We start from the raw sequence: 22295 nt of genomic DNA, 5'->3' as shown, positions 1-22295 counted from the left end.
ACAAAATGACCATCTGATTTATGTAGTTTAGGATGTGCTTTTTCTGTTTGTTATACAGTATTCTGCAAAAGTGTAATTCTCTCCAATTTATGGAGGTTAAGTCTTCCATGCCAACACAGAATGTAAATTTTAAATTGTGGTAATGCTTCACTGGTCCCTGTTGACAAGTAAATTAGCCAAGATGAAAAAACTTATTATTCTGCAGAATTTCCATATATTTGTACTAAAGGCACGTTATAAGGGTTCTGCTCGAATGAAAATACTGATCAAACTTAGGGTCTGAAATAACTGTCATGGTACCTTGTGCAATGTCTTAACTATATAGAGAAAAAAAGCTAGCAAGGAGTTAGCATATGATACTACTATATAATAAAAGAAATCCATATAATAGCACTCCAAAAATGAACCTTAATAAAAACAGTGTTTAACACTGTATATTAAGTTTTGTTGTCATGCCACAACTCCAAAAGTGTGCTGTCAGTAGAGCAGAGAGTTTACATAAAATCTTTACATGATACTGGTTGGACTCTCAGACAAATTGTTATACACTTGAAGTGCTCCACAAACTCTGTCAAGTCTACCATATATAGTATGAGACCAGGACAGATACATTTGAAAATAGGAAAGGAAAAAGGTGAACACTTAAACTGAATGTTATTAATGTTAAGTATCTTTGTTTATGCAGCTTTTGGGACAGAAGGAAGATACAGGTCTCAAGCTCAAGATAAACGACCATGTACCAAATGACAGAAAAGTGTCCAGATCTACTGTATCAAGACTCAACAAGAATGGAATAGTTGTTTGTGTAGCAGTTAAAAAAAAACAAAAATCCTTTACTATGATCTCCAAATATTGTCAAGACACTGAAATTCGCTAAAACATACAAAAACTGGACTGTTGATCATTGAAAAATGGTGTTACGAAGTCCAAGTTTGAAATATTTGGCTCAAAGCATCGGTTGTAATCCAGAAGAATAAAAATGAAAGATATTTACCTCAATGCATAGCACCTACTATGAAGCATTGGAGAGGCAATATGATGGTTTGTGGGTGTTTTCCAGCTGAGGTAACAGGAGATATTTGCGAAATAAACATAATGGAGCAGTGTAAGTACAACAGATACTGATCCATTATGGTATACACAGTGGTTTGCATATTATTGGTAAATAATTCTACTATCAAGAAGATAAAGACCTCAAATACTTATCCACCCTATGAAGAAATTACTTAGCTAAGGAAGAAGCAACTGGAATCATTCAAATAATGCAATGTCATGTACAGAGCCCTCCTCTCACCCCTTTGAAGCAGATCTAAGATTTCAAAGATAAAAAAAACTAAACAAATTAAAAGTTACTTCCAAAGAAACTTTATGGGAGTGTATGAAAGACATTTGGAATAAAATCCCAAAGGACACTTTGATTAAGTATGTTTCACAAATTCCTGAAAGACTGTCAGCAGTTACTGAGGTAAAAGAGGGACACAAAATACAAGTGTTTGCTGAACTCAAGCACTTCTACTGAGTTTCTTTTGCACTAAATAGGAAGAATAATAAATGCTGATGTTTCACCTGTGATTTACCTTCTACTGCTTTTTGAAAGTATCCTGAAATATAATTTGTTACTTTGTCCTAACACTTTTGCACAGAACTGTATAAGTACTAACAATAAAAACAAACAAACAAATAACTATATTTTTAGCATAATGTAAGATAAAATCTTGTTAGATACTAATCATCATAGGCACTTGTGACTACAGTGCCAAATTAGCCAATATTTGAATTAATATATGACAAGCTAATATTTTAGTAGTTAGTTATGATGATAGTGGCTGTGTCAGTCAGTTGAAATTTACTCCAAATTAAAAAAAATAAGAGACAAAAGTCATTTTTGTTTTTTACTCTTACTATAGAAGCAAAATATATCTGAAAAGAAATTATTGTTATAAGCATGTTCAATAGCAATGTCAAAGAGAAGTATGACCATTTCTTCAAATAGAGGAGTTATGAAGGATGTTTGTTTCTGAATTCCACGTAAAGCTACACGAGGGCTATCTGTGCTAGCTGTCCCTAATTTAGCAGTGCAAGACTAGAGGGAATGCAGCTAGTCATCACCACCCACTGCCAACTCTTTTGCCAATGAATAGTGGGATTGACAGTCATATTATAATACCCCCAGGGCTAAAAGGGCAAGCATGTTTGGTGCAATGGGAATTCGAGCCCGCTACTCTCAGATTATGAGGCGAGTGCCTTAACCACCCAGCCATGCCAAGTGGGTTAAACAAATAGTGATATCTCAGTAAAGCAAGAAGAGGTTGAAATCTTATATTTTGGTTTCTTAATACCTATAGCTTGTGTTTATAGTTGGTTAAATTATTTGAAGCACTTTATAAGGGAAGAGAAATAACCAATAAACAAAGTTAAACACTACCATATTTATGTATCTCAGGACGGCTGGTATGGGCATTAACACTTTTACTAGTAAATCAGAGAACAACATTTTGTCCTTCTTCAGTCAAAAACTGGTTCTTTGCTTTATTAGTAAAAGTGTTAATACCCGAACCAGCCGTCCTGAGATACATTTTTACTTAAAGTGGGTTTCCTCTCATTACAAACTACCATATTATATGACTCAGAAATAAAGAATAAACATTTATTGAGATATTTTCTTAAAACTTAAATAATTTGAATTATAAACTGTGCTTTAATGCAAAGTTTATTGACACACACTGATAATAAAGTAGTTTAATTAAATTTTAAATGTAATTATGCATTTAAAAAAGTTGTGAAGCGGTCACTTCCCATAACTATAAGGTTAAATGATTAATTTTCTTTGGTCTTACCTCCAAAATATTGACCTTTGTTCAACTTAGATAATTCTTTTTCTTCTCCAGACTGAGAAACAAAAAAATGATAAGTCATAAGGAATATTAAATATTCCCAGGTTCTAGTGTATAAATCAGTAATACTGTTTATGTAAGAGTCACTTATTAATTACTTTAAATAAATTAATTACAGTTGTATGCAAAATTCAAAATAAATATGAAAACTGAGGATACAGTAGTGGCAAATAATTCAATTTCTTTTTTAATATCTAATAAAATAAATCACAATAATTACTTAAATATTTGATATCACAGTGTTATTTAGAACTGTAAATAAAATAATTTCTAACTAAATTGAATCAATAAATTTTGTATCTGCTACTATGTATAAATTACCAAAATACAGAAGGCTAGTATTTGTGGTAATAAAACAAGTACATTTAGATTAATCTTCATGTACTTATAAATAAATAAAGACTATTATTCCATTTGACTCTTCTACAAATAAGTTTTAAAATAATTCATTAACATTTATGTGTACATGAAATAATTTAACTATAAAAATCTGTTAGAATGTAACAAAACTTCAATAAAAAAATATAAGATTCCATGCTCCACTCTATTTCAATAGCTGACAAATGATAGGTTAAAAACTGCTTTTGTAAATGAATCGATGCTAGGAAACCACAAGAAGTTCGCTTCCGGGTTGTCTAAGGGACCACAGTTCATATTTGAAACCAAACATACATTATCATTAAAATTTATAATAATTCTTTTACCTCATTAACCATAACTATTCGGACAGTCCCTTTCTCCACAAAGTACATTCCATCACCAACTTTACCCTAAGTAAACATTAAAATGAATTATGTTTAAGAATTTCAAAAAACAAACTGTATGAGTGGATACACACACACACATCTGTTTAATAGGTCAGCATGATTTCATGGTGAAATTGAGTGACAGTGACAGATCCAACCATGTTCAACTAGATGGCCCTTTTCTGAACATGAAGTTGACTGAATGGAGAGATCTGCTTATCAGGCTTGAATTTCATAATAATGGTTCTGCTTTATGCTTTTTTGTTAGCATAAGAATATTATAATAAAACTTTCTAGAACACAGACAGATTTACATTCAATATCTATCTGATCAATTTACATACTTTTTTTCAGTAGTTTAACTGTTGGTTTATTTAGTTTTAAACAAAGTAATCAATAATTTTTTTTCACAAACGTTAGTAACGTCACTTCTCTTATCTCCCAGTGGGACAGCTGTAAGTCTCTGGGTTTATGACTGAAATTAAGACTTCACTCTCTTAAGATTTATTTTTTTGTTGTCACCCAACATGTAAAGAAATTTAAAAAATATATATATTTTTACTCCAGGTCTCTATGATGAAAATCGATTTTAAGAAACTAATAAAGTTCCCTTTCACTTGAGTTACTAAAACTCACAACAGCATCATAATATATTTCAAAGAAAGCTAGACAATTTTTTTAGAAGTACAGAACAGAAAATTCTAATGGATAGAAGCAGAGGTAAGGTTTTGTGCATTTAACTGTGGTTATAGTGGTAAGTTTTCACAAAGAAAGCTAAATACCTACCTGTTTGATTATAATGTCTTCATTCTTATAGCTTTTTGGCATCAGAGCATCACACAAGTTCATTCTCTCAAATAGCTGAGGAAAAAAAATAAAAACATTACAACTGCAATTTCTACATCTTTATATGCATAATGGGTCATGGCAATCTCTCTCTCTCAAAGATGGAAAACTAAACAACTTACACAGCAAACCTTTCTCATTACTGAAGTGTAACTGTATGTTCACCAAATTAATATAAACATCATCATCATGACCAAGGAATTCATGTGACAGTTATATTTTTAGAAATATATCCAGTTTGAAATATTCTAAATTTTTTTGTTTTGATGGGCAGTAACCTACACCTATGCTTTCTGTACAAAAGAATCAAAAGATAATTTAACTTTTTTATAATATGACAAAGAGAAATAATATCACTGTTAAAAACTAAAATCAGTAACAAACCCACAGTTTAATATAATGCAAAACAAGTATTTGACACTTAGTCACATGACCTGAAATGAAATACCTGGTAATTAACCTATGCTAAGTATTATTATGTAAGTGCACGTGTGTGTATTAGAACTTTGAGGTTAAGCACAATATAATGTGCTCCATACAGTTTAGTAATAATGTTTACACAGAAGCCCATTGTATAAATAGAAGATTCTAATTATAACATTTTAGAAATTAACTACAGTAACCCCAAATACCATAACAGGATTTGGAACCACATTCAAACCAATGGTGCATTTACTTGGGTATCATCCACAACAGATCAAGATCACTGCTGAGTGTCTGACTCATTACAACCATTAAGTACAGACTCTTGAGTCTGAAACAGGAATTAAATTGGATTTTATGCCAATGTACATACTGCTAGCATCTGATGTCAAGAACACTACCAGAGGAAATATAACAAGCTGAACAATATATATATTTTTTAGTTTAACTGTACTTTAATTTATGAGATAATACATGTACATCCATTTGTTGAGAACTTTGATAATCATCACTCCATTTGACACAACAAAATGATGCTTAGGGTGGTGGTATTAGGTTGAGGCGAATAATAAGCAATGGTGAATGTACTGACTTTTAAGCTGTGGGACAGTACCACCGATGTAACAGTACCACCGATGTAACAGTACCACCGATGTAATAGTACCACCGATGTAACAGTACCACCGATGTAACAGTACCACCGATGTAACAGTACCACCAATGTAACAGTACCACCAATGTAACAGTACCACCGATGTAACAGTACCACCGATGTAACAGTACCACCAATGTCACTTCTTACAAGAACCACACCCTATGACCTTTTGTGCTGCCATTTCATGGTGCAACAGATCCAATCATGTTCAACTAGATGACCCTTCTTTGAAGTTGAAGTTGACTGAATGGAAAGATCTGCTTATTAGGCTTGAATTCCATTTCATAATAGTGGTTCTGCCTTTTCATGTCTCAGTGATAATAAATTGAAAATATCCTTCTGTTATTCATGAAGAGTAAACTCCCCACTTTACAAGTTTATCTGGTTTGAATGATTTTACTTTACACATTTTACAAGGTTAAATGGCATTTTTATGCAACCTGAATATAATTAAATGTTTTCTCTTTGCTTGTTGCAAAGCACCAAATGCAAGTAATTTTACATGCATTAAAGACAAATATTTAAGGCATTATACACGTATCACAGAGTAACTTAGTCATTCTCAATTTTAATCACCTAAAATAATTACATTTTAACAACTTTTATACAAATTGCAGTGATTATTTTGGGAACTAAACTTAAGTAATTACCTCTCAACTCCACTCAAAATTTGTTTAAGTTGAAAAGGTAGTTTTACAACATATAAAACAACTGGCTCTATACTATTAATGGTTCACAAACAAATTTATTAGCTCAAAATAGGTCATATATATATATATATATATAAACCAGCCATATATTGGCTAGTAGTAATTTTCAAACGTATTTATAAATAGTTGTGAGAAATAAGTACACTACATTAATAATGTAAATATTTCTTGTTATATTTTCCAGTTAACATGTGACAACTGTCATCATTCCTTTCTCTTAGATTACTTGTAAAAAACCCAGTGCATTAGAATGTTTCAATAAAAATTTGTAGAAATATACACAAACATGTTTCAAGTGAGTGCTAAAATAACAGAAAACTGTTTTAAGTTTATTTTGAAGAAATTATCAAGAATAAACTATGTTTATTTTTAATAGTTTCATTTTGAGTTTACATATTGATTAAATATTAAAACTAAATGTACATCATAAAGGTTGTGAAAGCATTTGTAACAAACATGAAAGAATTAAGTATATAGAAGGTTCATAACTTTTCTTTGCACATCTTTTTGTTTTGTTCTCCATATAAGCTGACACTAATACTGCTTTATATATTTACTTAGCACCTTATGTGCTATGTACATGATGTACATTTATTCCTGTATGGTGAAATTAAAAATGATGTCCATTTTTCTCAATCACATGCATATTTTGCACCAACCATCATATATACGTTTGCATAAATTAGTCATTGAGAACAGGTCACATTTTGTTATCCTTAAAATGTTGACAACCACTGGCTATACATTTCTACAAATTAATTGCAATGTGAGAGTTGCCAATCATTTCAGAACCCTTGAGAAACACACTACATATACAAGCAGTTAACAGACCACATAATAGGTCATTTCTGATTTGATAAAAGATTTAAGCCTTCCAAAGGAATATTCAGATATTTTTTAGGCAAAGATTTCTGGTTAAGACCTTACTTTTTCCAGGAATATCATTTTACTGGTACAGAAAGCATGAGAAAGAGTCTTTACCATACTTTTTGCAAGAAGGTTCAACAGTGTATTGCAACATTATTGCTGAATTAATACCAAATGCTATGACCTGCACTCAGACAAGCAAGTGGCAACTATTCATTAATTCCTTCCAAATAAATCTAAAAGGTATTTTCTTTCACAATGATGACATGTACATTTGTTCCTGTTGCTCATGCAGAGTCACATAAAGGAAATGTTCAAAACTCTTGAACCTCTGATATCAGGTTAAATAAACATTGAACGTGAAAGTCTGGTTGACAAAATGTCCTGTTATCCTCATTTCAAGTAAACCTGGACTTGATGAAGCAGTTTCTAAAGGTCTCAGACAAAGATGGCAACTGTTTCAAATATCTACATGAGTAACTCCCAGCTCTTTCAGGTATGAAACTTAAAGAAATTATTTTTTGTTGGCCCTCAGATTAGAAAATTGACTTCAGATGAAGAGTTTGAAACAACAATGAAAAGTTGAAAAGAAGCATAGATTGTATTTAAGATGCTTTTGATAAATTTTTGGGAAATGACAAACCAGAATTGACAAAATATTGTCAATAACATGCTTGATAAATTCAAAGAGTTAGGTTGTAATATGAGCTTGAAAGTTCATTTCTTACATTCATATATTGACTATTTCCATGAAAATCTCACTGGAGTCATTAACAGAGATTCTCCAGACACAGTATATAAAAGACAACAACAACATATAGTTTTGAGATGAAAAGATGTGGATTTCACACACACACACACACACACACAATTAGGGGATTGTTTGACATCAACATTCTTCCATTTTCTTCATTATGTTTGTATTTTTGTTAACAAACATAATAATAAAAAATGTTCATTGTGGTAAACAAAATAATAATTTAATACAAATAAGACTTTAGTTTTCATCCTGATTTGTGAAAAATCCTTACATGATAGAAAAAAATGAATATTATTTTCAAAACCTGTTTAGTTGATCGATGACTAATCCATTATTAAAACTAAAACAACGTTTATGAAGTTTAAATTTGTATGCTTGTGTTATGTTTTTGAAGTTGGATGGTGACTTATAAAGATGGATTTCAACAGATTTTATTTCTTCTTTACCATGGGCATGATGAAGGCAGCCCTAGCTGTACCACACACTGAATGTGCAGTGGAATGTTACATGGAGTGCAGCCAATTGTAATTACATGTTGGATCCTTTGCTTACAAAACATCGTAAGCATGTGAAACATTTTGGTTGTGTAGGTTGACCACCCTCAATATTTAAAAATCTAATATACCCAAATCACAGAAAATGATCCAGAAGAAAAAGAACTCTGAAGTCTGCAAATATGAAGAACTAGTAAATTTTCCTTCATCTGGAAATGTATTTCTGATAGTTACTTACATATTTTCACAACATTAGCTATTCTTGTTCAGTGCTACACTTTATGTAGGAACTTTTTATTTACACATGCCACAAGCCTTTTCTTCTTCCCTGTTAAAATTGGGAGATTTCAACATGCCAATAAGAGCATGGCATGCTCATGTGACTCATCTGTCTCCCTCTATACTCCTCTAACGAATTTTCACTTTGAAGTTTGACATAAGGTGTGAACACTGAAACAGAGTGTATGAAGGGGTGAGAAGTGTGAGCAGTAAAAACCTATCAAAACTATATTTTCAGTATAGGAAAATTATAACTTCTGATATGGCACATGCCTTCTCTCAAAAGATTAACTAGAATCCCACACTTTGAAGAAGCAGTGGCAGATTTAAGGCTGTGTAGGCCCAGCAGCTAATAGTTTTTGTGGGCCCTACATCCAATGTAATTTTACAGAGAATAAAATTATTAATAGTTTCTCATTAAGACCATGGGCCCTGAGAGATGGGCACAAGGGAATGACAGAAGTGACCCCAAAAGAATCTGAAGGATACCCGTGACAGTAAGAGAAATAGATCAAAAGAGGAGAATTCCACCACTTTTGAGCCAGGTATACTCTTTGCCCATGTGTATAATTTGTAAAACACAAGGGCAGAAACTGTGTGTTGTAGAGTGGATAGTGCTCATTTGACTGTGCTTGGCAAGGCAACTACACCTAATACCTCCTCACTCAGTACCAACATCCACAAGAGTGTAGGATGAGGATCACACAGTCTTCACTTCTAACCCAAGAATTGGCATTCAATACCTGCACCTATTGCTAAGTATGACACAAAGATCATTACTACTCCAGCAAACCAGAAATGGCCATCTGGAATAGAGAAGATGAAATCAGTTCATATGAGGACTAATGTTGAGTAGTTCACTCAAATCCAAACTCTCAATGTTTGAGAGCTGACATTCATGTGAAGGTAGGATGAGGGCTCCCAAAGGGGTGAACTGCTTTTGTGATGGATCAACTCCAGTCTGTATTGTATGTGTAACAGGAGGCCTTGTCACACTGAAAGGTGATAGATCAACTCTAATGTTTCTGGAAATAATAGTAGAAGACCACATCAACTAGTCCAGTGATAGATCAACTCTACTGTAGTGTAAATGGTTTAAGGATGCCACGTCATTATGCAAAGTGACAGATGAACTCTAGTGGTCATTGAAATTAATAGTGGGAAGTCACATCAAACCTGTCAGGTGACAGCCAACTTCATGGTTGTGTAAATGGTATAAAGGAGGCTATGTTGCATCTACACCAGCAGAACACTACTGCCCTACTCTCTCCTGAATGGTTCTAATCTGTTTCATGTGGAACAACTTCAAGAGGTTGCCTCCATTGCCCACCAAACCAGTGGCAAGGGCTCCTATACTCCATTTGGGGAAGGGTGGGGTGACAATGCATTGGAGAATCTTGAGGAGCGTCATCATAGGAGACAGTGAAATGGAAAACTATGAAACCCATTTTTTGAAAAGCAGACCTTATGACATTACTCACTCAAGGCATATCAGGGATGGGCAGCAATTCCTTTCTGCTTTACTCATGCAGTCCTTGGGTGGTACAGTCTGTATCAAACACATTTGTGAAGCAATCACTGTCAAGCAGATAACCTTTTAGCAATCTTGTGGAACATCCCATCTCTTTGGGGAACATGTGGAGCCATGGAAGACATTGAAGAATAAAAAACAGTAGAGATAGGATGGAAGGATGAATGGAAGGGAAGAAGAAGCAATTTGAACCAAAAGATGGACCCAATGATAAAGAGAGAGGTCAAAAACCAAAAAAAGGATGATGACAGCTAGAGGATAAAAAGAGTCACAAACATGTATCCTGGAAGGTAGCCAAATGGGTCCAAGAAGAATAAAGAAAACCTGACTGGACACCAAAGTATATTCAGATCCCATAAAAGGAAAGAGAAGGAAAAGGAGAAACAGCCTTATGGAATCACCTAGGTCTGTGGAAGGAGGAACAAACCCACAGAACAGAGGAAGTTGGAGAGGAACATATAATGTCAGTGGCAAACAAATCTGATCAGACATTCACAGGTTAAGAGAAGTTAGGAAAAAAATAACAATGAACATTAGGAAGTGAAATGGAGATAAAGTAAGGGAATGATTGATCATACAAATGACCCAATTTAAAAGTATAAAATATCTGTGTGGGCAACAAAACTAGAAGGAGCTCATGAGTACGTAAGGAACCAGGGAAGTAAAACACTATTGCATTGGAAAAATGAAAGGTACAGGATAAAACCACTTAATACTAAAAAAGTTAGGGCAGCAAAGACCCACGACCAAAAGAACCAGATGACAATTTCTATCACATGAACCAGGGTTGGTCAGTCAGTGGGAAACCCCCTGGCAATATATCAAAAGTGAAATACTTGCCATTTAGATTGCTTACACTATACATAAAATGGACAGATTTAGCTTGCTAACAAGGAAGTGATTCACGTGAAACCAGAGCAAATTGCAAAGGGTCTAAGAAAAGGTAGGTATGAAGACACATAATGGAAAGGGTGAGATGTAAAACAAGTGAACGAGGTTAATGAAGAAGAGCTGGAATGGCAGATGAATGACAGGGAGAGAGAGGAACAATTAAAATAACCTTACAAATTAAGATTGATTTAGGTAGTAGGAAGCAATCATGGGGTCTAGACAAGGAATGGAAGACACAAGAGAACACTTGATGAAGGAATAAGATGGACAAGATACTCAAAGATACACGTATCACCAATTCATGCTGAAGTGGGCACCAACAAAAGCCAGTAGATAAGATACAGGTGACAAATAGAGAGAGGGAACATTGGAGATATGTCTGTAGCATCATTTGCTTCCATCTCCCCTTCAAAATAAATCATAACCTCTGGTTTCTTCTTTCTCAATTTCTTCCAATCCTCCTCAAGCTCCCACGTCCAACCAATATTTGCCAGAAGTGGCTCAGCATTTGTTCTGGCATCAGGACCTGTTCCCATCTTTCCTGGAGTTTTGTTCCTGCCCTTTCCTTGTACCAATGACAACTGGCATTTGATGGCCAGTAATCCACTGTTTTCACTTCAGCTTCTTCATATCAATATCCATGTTTAACTTGGGTTTCTTCTTTCCATGTATTTTCTACTAGGTAGTGGATATCATCCATAGAAGTCTCCAATGCTTACCTCATCTGAAGATATCACTACTTTCTCATCTTGTTCTTTGGTTTGTCCCTCTTGGGTAGGTTAATCAATTTCATGCTTTCTCTTTGGCCTTTATTGCTACCTTGAGTATTTAGTCAACCTGTCCAAGGTTTTGAATGGCATCTCCATGCTCAGAGTCTGCAATTACTTTGTTATATGGCCAGCTGGCATTTTCTGGCTCCTTCCAAACTGGAATCAATCACAAGTTATTTCTGTGTAGCTCATTATCTTGCCCAATTGGAGAAATTTTTCAACTCAAACATCTGTCAAGCTTTGCCTTCTCTTTTGTAACGTAGTTTAATGACATTTTTGTTCACTACCCTCTCTCAGGTTAGTCACTTATTACTTGCAAGTTTCTATTGCTTTTGGGAATTTGGTCTTTCATGACTTCATTGGTCCAACTCAGTCATGTCCATTTGCTGTCCCTTCAAATGTTTCACAAGTAACAGAGTTCTGATCAGGATTTTCTTTCATCCTCCATTTTCCTTCCTTCATCCATGAGGGATTGTCTGTTTCAGTGGCTGGTCAACACCCATACACAGGTGCATGTTCCTCTTCTTTCCCTGTATCTGAATATACATCTTTGGTTTCACATTTCCATTTAGGAATGAGGAGTATGGGTAATTTACAATGGTGCTTTGGGGTATTAGTCTGCATACTTCAGTTCTTTGCATATAGTCATTCTTTAACTTCTGTCTGTGCATCAGGTGTTCCATAATTTCCTTCTCATTTAACATTGTTTGGGGTTGGTTTTTTTTATGGTGGTGGCACTTTTCATTCAGTGTGGGGAAACCAATCCAGAGATCTATGTTTTGGTCATTGAATCTTTTCTACTAGGTGCATGTACATCATCTCTGTATTATTTCTTGTCCTATGTAGAGTGCTTTCCATATGGTTGTAGATCATGTTTTGTACCCTAAGTTATTTCTATCAAGACTTTTTGAGCCTATGAGTTTTTCTAGCATCATGAATAGTTGTTTTGCTATTAGTAATATAAACTTTAATGTATGTACATAAAAGCTGTTTTCCTCTCTTAATTGGTTGGTTTCAGGCTCAGTCAGTTGCAACCACCAACTAACTACTAAGTATATGAAATATAACTTTCAATGTAAATCTTCATGAAACTTGGAAAGCTGCAGTAAGCATTACCAACCTTCTGCACACATAAAAAAAAAACAACAGATATTTTGATTTAGTATTTTTACTCAAGGTTTATCTGGGAATTTATGGTGATTTTAAGTTAAGATTGAAATACACTCACATCTTACAAGTTTCATATTTCAGTTTTATAACATCCTAAATGAGTATTGAAATTACTGTTTTTAGTAAAACTTTGCAGTTAATTTTCTGTACTTAACATTGTATATGGATTCTGCCCATTTAAACGACTTTGTGATCATCATGTGACAAAAAATGATGCTTTTCTAGAATGACAGTGAATTGTGAAAGACAATTACACAAAATTTATTTTTATAGTCACAGTAACTAAATTATTCATTTAGTATTTCTTTACAGTTGCACTTAGATCCTCTGAGACTATGGTGAAACCTATTTATTAAACTGGACAGCTTAATGTAAACAGTAGATCCACTTTGCAGCACACTCATACTAAATTATACAGCCTCACACTTGTTGTGTGCTACAACTAATGACGAATATTTTATTCATTTAATTTCGTTTAAGTTTCCTTACTTAACTTACAAAGTTTCTCTCCTTTTATGTTTTATTTACTCTTGTAATAACAAAAAATATAAAGAAAAACCAAGAAATTTAGTACTTAAGTCTGGAATCTTGTCTTATTCAAGCTTTTGCACTCATATAACAGAAGGGGAGGTCAAAGGTTAGCCATAACTATTAATAATGATAATGTGGTCTCAAAAGTAATTTCATTGAAATTTCCGATATGCAGTATTTCCACAGACACGTAGAATGTTGAAAGTTATATAATTTATCTGGCATTGTGACTAAGCTATTAAAAAATATGTTTAAATTTACTCTTTTCAATGGTTTATGCATAATAACTGTCAGTAAATTGAAAAAATAATTACTTTCTGTTGGTTACGAATCTTGCAACTGCAAATGTTAAAGATAATGTTTGAAAGCAGTGTGTTCTACAAGAGTTGTGTGTGGTTTTTCACTTCATTGCTTGTATCTCCATAAGTGAGAGCTTTTTCAGTATGAACTAACAAATTGAGTTGGGAATATTTACAGTATAACAGTGCACATTCTACAACATTTAGGCCATACAGAGGTAAAAGTAAACTAAACATTGTCAATTCAGAATGAAGAAGCATTACGTGAAATAGACAAGTAGATATTGAGAATGAATTTTGACATTTCTTTTTGAAATAGAAAGATAAAAGTTGTATGATCCTAAAATTTGAATAATAAAGTATATCTTGATGCTAAATGTATTGATACACATTGATAAAAGTTTAATCAAATTTTAAAGAAAATTCTCATGAAATAAAACAGATGAGAAAAAAGTAACCAGAAAAATTCACACTGGCCAAAATCTTAAGGCCAATGAACATAAAGGAAAAATATGCATTTTGCACTGTTAGACTCAACCACTTATTTGAGTAGAGCTTTGAAAGATGAAAATAAGAAAAGGGAAAATAAAAAAACTTTTCTAGCATTTAATAGGGAAAATGTGAACACTATGAAATTAGCCTAAATACTAGCTGGTCAAAAGTTTACGACCATACCAAAAAGAAGTCCTAAACAGGATAGAAAATGCCCAACAAGAAGTCTCAGTAGTAAGTTGCATTGTGAATAACTGCAAAAATTTGCTTTGGCATGGTCGATATATGCGTTTGAAGGAGGCTGGCTGGAATGTTATTCCAAGTGGTGAAGATGGCTTCACAAAGATCATGCACTGTTTGGAATTGATGTAAATTTCTATAGACTTGCCTTGCCATCCACCCCAAACATTTTCAATGAGGTTCAGTTCGGGCGAACACGTTGGATAGTCCAAAAGAATCACGTTATTTGCCATGAAAAAGTCCTTTGTTCCCCAGGCACTGTGGATTGCAGCGTTGTCCTGCTGAAAGATCCAGTCATTTCCACACAAGCGAGGGCCTTCAGTCAATAAGGATGCTCTCTCCAACATGTCAATGTAGCCAGATACTGTTTGATGCCCCTGTATAACCTGAAGCTCCATTGTTCCATGGAAGGAGAAAGCACCCCAGATCATGATGGAACCTCCTCCACTGTGTCGTGTAGAAAATGTCTCCGGTGGGATATCCTTGTCATGCCAGTAACATTGGACCATCCAGATTAAATTTTTTGTCATCAGAGAACAAAACCTTCTTCCATTTTTCTACAATCCATGTTTAGTGCTTCTCAACAAAGTTTAACTGAGCTGTTTCATGGTGTGGAAGAAGGCGTGGCCTTTGAAAACGTTTATGATTTTTAAAACCTCTCTCTCATAGATGCCATCTTATTGTTCTTCAGCTGCATTCTGTGTATATAATGGCTTTAATCTGGTTCAACGATCAGCTGGTGTCTTGCCAGATAACCCTTCAATTCCTCCTGCTCAATGCCGGGAAATTTTCTTGGGCCGACCACTTAAAATTCTCATTCCGTATCTCTCAGGGTTTTTTTAAGAAATTTGCAACAGCAGTTTTACTGTGCCCAATCTCACTTTTGCAGCTCGATAATTCTGCCACGTTCAAACTCTGTCAACTTTTTAGCTTTTGCCATGTTTTTACCCAACGTAACACAGAAGATGTCAGTGGGAGATGTTGACGATGCTAATGTTTGAACATAAATGACTAAATTTCGTTATGTGTCTTCCGATTAATGCTTTGTTTCAGTATGGTCTTAAACTTTAGACCAGCTAGTATTTAGGCTATTTTCATAGTGTTCACACTTTCCCTATTAAATGCTAGAAAAGTTTTTTATTTTATTTTCCCTTTTCTTATTTTCATCTTTCAAAGCTCTACTCAAATAAATGGTTGAGTCTAACAATGCAAAATGCATATTTTGTCTTCATTGACCTCAAGATTTTGGCCAGCAGTGTATATATGCATTTAATAGCATTTAATTTAAATTTTGATTATATTTAAAGCTTTAACAAAACCTTAATTTCATTACATATACTTTAAATGTTAAATAGCAGCACTCACAGATGTAGTGAACAAATTAATAATGAGAACAAATATTGGAAATGTTAAAAATTAAACACAAAATGTGAATAAACAAACATAAAACTTACATTTAGAGACTGTAACAATGGAACTCCTTCCAGAAGTGACTCATATTCCTTCCTCTTTTTGAAAGCACCCTTCAGTACAATCTTTCTAAATACTTGTCGACTCTGAGGCCAACAAACAAAATAATTATGCTCAAATAAACGTTATTTAAAATGGTCTATTAAGTTTATCATTCATCTTTCTTTTCTTGTTTGTCCAATGAGGTTAAGTTTCTATAATATATTTGATAAATCATGCCTTTATCCCTGAGCAAATAAATATGGAAAAATGAAATATAGGTTATCATTGTTAGAGTTACAAACCTAGTTAAGGTTCCAATTTTCAACAAATTAAGCAGAAACTTTTAGCTGTCACACAATGTTCCAAAGTAATGAATTAGCCCTGTAAATATGTTCGGGACAGTAAATTATGCAAGGCAACTATAAAGCAACACATATTATTGTACCCTTTAAAACTCAAACTTAATGTTTATAAAGCAGATATAACTGATACCATGGTGTTGGTAGACAACAGATGACATGTGTATTCCAGTAACATTTATGCACAAAAAACAATTTGTACAGTACTTTAAATGCAGGATAATTTGGGATTATGTTAATATTTGTGGAAAAAAAATTTGCAGACATTCTAAAGCAAGTATGAGGAGAAGATATGTTGTTATTGTTTTGTTTGTTTATATGATGTTAAGCACAAAGATACATAATGGACTATCTGTGCTGTATTGGTCAAAAGGTATGAAAACCAAGTTTTCAGCATTATAATAATTTGGACTTAATGTTTTAGTCACTGGGAGCAAGGGAAGCTTACGTATAATTTTTATATATGTGCTGTGATGGTACAAAGCTTAATGATACATAATTAGTGCTATTTTATGAAGGACAAAAATTACTTAAGATTACTACATACAGATGAAAAGTTGTTCATGTATCCATTTATGATTCTTGTATGTTGGTCAATGCAGTACTGATTGACATGCAACTTGTATGAAATAACAGAGCCTTCTGCTGTGACAATGAAGTATCTACATAAAACTGATGGTGCACTACTTTGGGCATATAATTAAATTTCAGAATATGTTGGTAAATATGATGTCACTGGCACATTAAAAACATCACAATCATTAGCTGAAATTCCCCATTACATTTACTTGGTTGTCAAGGAGACACAATTATGCAACACCATAAATTTTTGTCCAGTTGAAACTATCTGCACATTTTTATTTTTAAAATGCCCAAATTCAAGCACATTTCTTCAGCTCAGAAGGCTAATAAAGAAAAACAAGGAAAAGAGCCCCAAAAGAAGATCTCAAAATAAATAATAAAATTCATTGCCTTTATCATCACAATTAATAAATTACAGGGCCAAAAACGTTGACCAAGTAGGAATACATTGTTGAGAATCAGATTTTTCACGGTTTAATTTATAAGGATTTATTGAGAAGAAAGTTTGAACATAACTTAAAAATATACAGAAGGCAAGAAGGCAAAATGATAATGGAGCAATACATAAAGGAGATGACAATATAGACATAAAAAATGTAGTTTTCATGAAATACAAGAAACAGAATAGTCATTCTCCATACATATAGTTACTAGATTATAATTAATTTTTAGACATTCACAAACCATTTTAGACATAATTCAGAGAAGAAAATTAATCATTATTTCCCATAATACAATGGGCATTCAACACGTTAATAATAATTAACAACATTTCATTGTTGTAAATTGGCAAAAAAAATGAAGATAAAAAAACAACTAAAAGTTTTTGATGAAGTGATTAACATAACACTGAGATTATTACAAACTTTCTATGCTTGTTTTTATGAGAGAGAAAGAAAAATCACACTGTAAAAATATTCCTCATTTAACTTTCTGAAAACTGAAAAACATGAGACAGGTTCTTACAGAGTAGTCTAATAATAACTATTTCACTAGTAACAAAAACATCAAAATTAACTTTAAAAAACATTAAGATTAACTCAGTATTTTTACAGTGGTCAAGAAAAATTCTTTATTATTATAGACTCTTATTTCTGTTAAAGCCTACACAATTTTTCATGTTTATATTTAGGGAAAAAGAGTAGATGTCAGCTTTTGAAATAACATACCATTGCCCAAAGGGATCCCTCAGATACAGCTTTAATTGTAGCAGCTCGAGGCTGATTGTACATCAGTGCCAGCTCACCGAAACTTCCGGTATTTTCATACTTGCCTACAAATTTATCATTTTCTTGGTCTGTGTCAACATGGATGTTATAAGTTCCACTAAATAAAACAAAGAGATAAAAATTAGGCTAAATAATACAAAGTATGAAAGAAAATTAAATAATTTGTAGCAGCTGATTGAGCCTTGTAATTGAAGAGTTAATTTTGATTTTTTAAAACATATAAGTAAGAAGAAAACTAGTAGTAGTTCAACCAAGCAGCCTATTATGACAAGCTGGTTCCAATGAAAGTTCTCTTAACACTAATTAAGTATGCAATTCCAACTAAAAAGTGTTTAATTAATTAATACTTCGTTATCTTTAACTAAAAATCTTGCACAAAAGAACTAAACCATAAAAAATAGATACTTTTTGTTTAACATATTTTACTTTCATGGGTTTACTTGAATAAATCTGGCACATCTAGTTAAAGAATAACATTTACTAACCTATAATGCGAGTTTTTGTTACCTCACTGAAATATCTACTTTCTTGAAAGAATTCACAGAGGTTAAAATAGTTTGAAGCCACTGTTTTCATTATGCATAATATATTTTGTTAGAACTAACCTTTGTATAACGTAGAAATAGTCTCCATCGTCTCCTTGACGAATGACAACATCACCAACATGAACCTGGAAGTCAACAAAACAAGAAAATAGAAATGTTAAATAACAGTGTAGTAACACTGTTGTAATTTGAGAAGTTTAAGATAACCAAAATATAAAGTGAATACTTAGAATAGTTAACTTTTTTCTTCTAAAATACTTATCTTTAAGTTTATTGTTTATGATTTTTTTCAGGAGTAAAATAAAACCAAAGTACAAAGAGATTAATTTTGTGACCTTAATATTTCTATTAAGGTGAAACCATAATTACTTTATAGTTTTAATTCAAGAATAAATGAAGTTATAAAATCATCTGCACCATTTCTGCAGGCTTAGCCAGCACAAAAGTTTTAGAAACAATGCTATCACTCAGGGGCATAGATCCTGGGGGTTGGGGGGGGGGGGTGGGGTGGTATACATCCCCCCTCCATTTTAGGTGGGGAGTATGGTGTATACAATCATCCCCCTCTACAGTTTGGTCTGTTGAATTGTTTTATTGCATCACAGGCTTACAAATTGTGCGTTTGTTCTTGTGATTCTCGTGTTCTTATCAATGGAATTACATCATTAGGCCTAGATGTAGGCTTTTTCAGTAGCTGAAATGTACATCTTTAATATAAGCATGCTTCTTAGCTTTTCGATCTAAGAGATAGTTCGTAAGTATCAGTCAGTAGGCCTAAGTATACATGCATGTATAGTGGCAACAAGATTACTCTGTGACTGCATGTTTACAGCTTTCACGTTCACATAATCACAGATTATCAATTTGCAAATTGAACAGTCCACATAAGTGGTTGCAAAAATCATCTCTCGAGTCTTTAGTCAGCTAAAACTTTATATTTTTTTAAACTCAAACACAGCTTAGATACTAAACTTGATAAATTATAGTGGATTCTGTGGTATCAATATAGTAATTCATGTTTTTATGTCATTTCAAAATGTATTTTTTGGGGTTTTATATATTGTTTTGTTTAACAGCTTCTATGTGCAAAACTTGAAAAGGCTTAGCAACCCACAGTAAGCACAAAGTAACACAAGTGCACATGTGCCTCACCATTGTAACTTTTGTACTGTCGGCCAGTAATGGCTGAAAGGTCAATATAATCAAAATAAACATATATAAATGTATAATGTTTTGACATTTAAGCTATTTAGACTAAATACTTGTGTTCTTTAATTATAATTTGTAGTCATTCTAAAATGAAAAAAAGCATAATTTATATTTATTTCTTGATTTTTTATGATGGTTACAAGAGTGGTCAAATTTACTGAACATGTACAGAAGTTTAGATTCGATAGTGAAAATAAAAGATAAAACAAATTTTTCTTTAAAAATCTTTGGTAATTATTTGGAAGTTGCAAATATTTCACATGTAAAATTTGAAAATTTTCTGATGAATAAAAGGTATTTTTAATCTTAAAATGAAAATTACTCTACATGCTGGACAGTCAACATTCTAAAAGAAAGTATCTTCTGAGAACATTTTTAATTAAAAAATCTTATTACTGAGTCATAAACCTGATATTTCTGTACAAAAGCCTTGTAATGCTTACAACATTTTGTAAACATATCCATAGTATAATAACTCTGATGGATACTTTTGTGTTTATGAGCTGAGTGAATTTCACCCAACCCAAAATGAAAGGGTTAATCAGTTACATGTAACTAATCAATTATTTTCATATAACACTTGGACAGCTGGGATAATTAAAAGTAGTAATAATCAGAAACAATAATTTCATCAGTTGCTTATTTTCATACTATTACTCAAGTTAAACATAATTCAAGTGACTAATTACTTTACACAACACTATTCAATATAATTGATACTCACAGAGAATCAGTAATATTGATTAATTACATAAATGTAGTCAGAAGTTTCTTTCTTTTGAAAAGTCATAACAGGAATGATAATTACACAAGTTATTTTAGGACTGTAAAATCTGTGCTGGGACTTTGTTTTACCCGAAAGTACTGTATTATAATTATTAGGATTTCCATTTTCCTCTTATAGTATGTCTTTCCATCCTGTTCTAGAACTTAGAACCTAAATAGTTTTATGGCATACTGTTTGTGAATAAAGATTGTATACTTTCACTTATTTTTCTTACGTATCTTTGCTTCTTGTGTTTGAAATTATTTTGTGCACAATATTTGTTGAGACTATATTGTAGATATATATAACTTTCTGTCAGATGTGTGGACCTGAATAAGTACACATTGACAACAAAACACAGTTTACAAAAATTAAAGACAAAACATTACATTTAAAATTTGGAGGACTATAATACCTTTTTTTCAAACATGGCATCCAATAATTCCTGTACTTGTTCCTAGCATAAAAACAAAAGAAACAAACATCTCATTACTTAAGTCAATAGAAAAATGCTAGTTAGATAACATTTACATGGTTTGTAAAATAATGAACACTAAACAAGTGTTATCTTTACAATTGAACACACATTTTGACAACTCCACATTTTGTTTCCCAAACATTTTATGCACATTCACTTTTTAAGGCACCACTGTGTTCCAGATTCAAACATTACACTTTTAGAAATATTGCAAATTGAAAAAGATTTTTTAAACATAAAGTGATAATCTAAATACTTCAAGTTTTCAAAAGTTTTTCAGGTGATATATATCATATGATTATGATGTTTATTTATAAAATTCATTTTATGTTAACAAAGAACAAATATAGAACATCTCTATTCTATTGAATTTAAAACAAATTGGTTTGAGCTTAAGGAAATAAAAAATTGTTTTCTAATTACAATCAAAGGCAAACACCAATAAACATTCAATTTCAGCTTTTTTATACTATTTATTATCATCAAATCAAAGCATTTATTTGAATTTTTGGTTAAAAAGAATGTAAAAACAGGATTTAGAAACAGGCCATTCATTATAAAGAATACAGGATTATACTTGGATATTCTAGTTCAAAATATCACTACAGAATTAAGTAAACATTAAGTTATACAGGTTTTCACTAACTCCTTTTCTGATATCATGTTTTTGTTTTAAGTACAAAGAAGTTCAACAAAATGACATTTTTTTTTTTACTTTAATCTATAATAAAACTCAATTTAAGATATATTTATGATACAAATGGCTTACTTTGCAATTTGACATCATACTGTAATAATTTAAATTATCCTTAACTTCAAATCCTTAATTAATACTTAATTGATCATTGAAGTTATTTAAAAAATTATACAATTCTTCTAGTTTAGTTTAAAAAAAAAAGTAACGAATTTATACCAACAACAATGAAATTGGTTGGTATGTTTATCATGTGATGTTTATTTACCTATTTGTATACATAAAAAAATCAAAATTTACAAACATTTTAATACAGATTTGTTTTGATAATACACAAAAATTAAATTTACAAACCACATACAATATCTTCTTTCCTCTTAGAA

The 22295-nt window shown here is 32.3% G+C and overlaps 1 protein-coding gene across 3 annotated transcripts in view; it reads right to left on the bottom strand.

The window, feature by feature from the left end:
* LOC143244227 (cAMP-dependent protein kinase type II regulatory subunit-like) overlaps positions 1-22295 on the bottom strand; it is an 83026-nt gene that overhangs the window by 6000 nt on the left and 54731 nt on the right. For 2 of the 3 annotated variants that reach the window (XM_076488512.1, XM_076488528.1), the window contains 7 exons: positions 21156-21197; positions 18826-18890; positions 18161-18317; positions 16053-16154; positions 4427-4501; positions 3599-3664; positions 2838-2889 (listed from right to left, as the gene is read on the bottom strand). In XM_076488512.1, coding sequence (XP_076344627.1) covers positions 2838-2889; positions 3599-3664; positions 4427-4501; positions 16053-16154; positions 18161-18317; positions 18826-18890; positions 21156-21197 — 559 coding nt within the window. The remainder of the gene's footprint in view (positions 1-2837; positions 2890-3598; positions 3665-4426; positions 4502-16052; positions 16155-18160; positions 18318-18825; positions 18891-21155; positions 21198-22295) is intronic. The other variant, XM_076488520.1, reaches the window with a different exon arrangement.

The sequence above is a fragment of the Tachypleus tridentatus genome, chromosome 1 (genome assembly GCF_004210375.1).
Source record: "Tachypleus tridentatus isolate NWPU-2018 chromosome 1, ASM421037v1, whole genome shotgun sequence".
NCBI lineage: Eukaryota > Metazoa > Arthropoda > Merostomata > Xiphosura > Limulidae > Tachypleus > Tachypleus tridentatus.
Note: the sequence above shows the minus strand (reverse complement) of the source record. Positions and strands in the feature narration are given on the sequence as shown.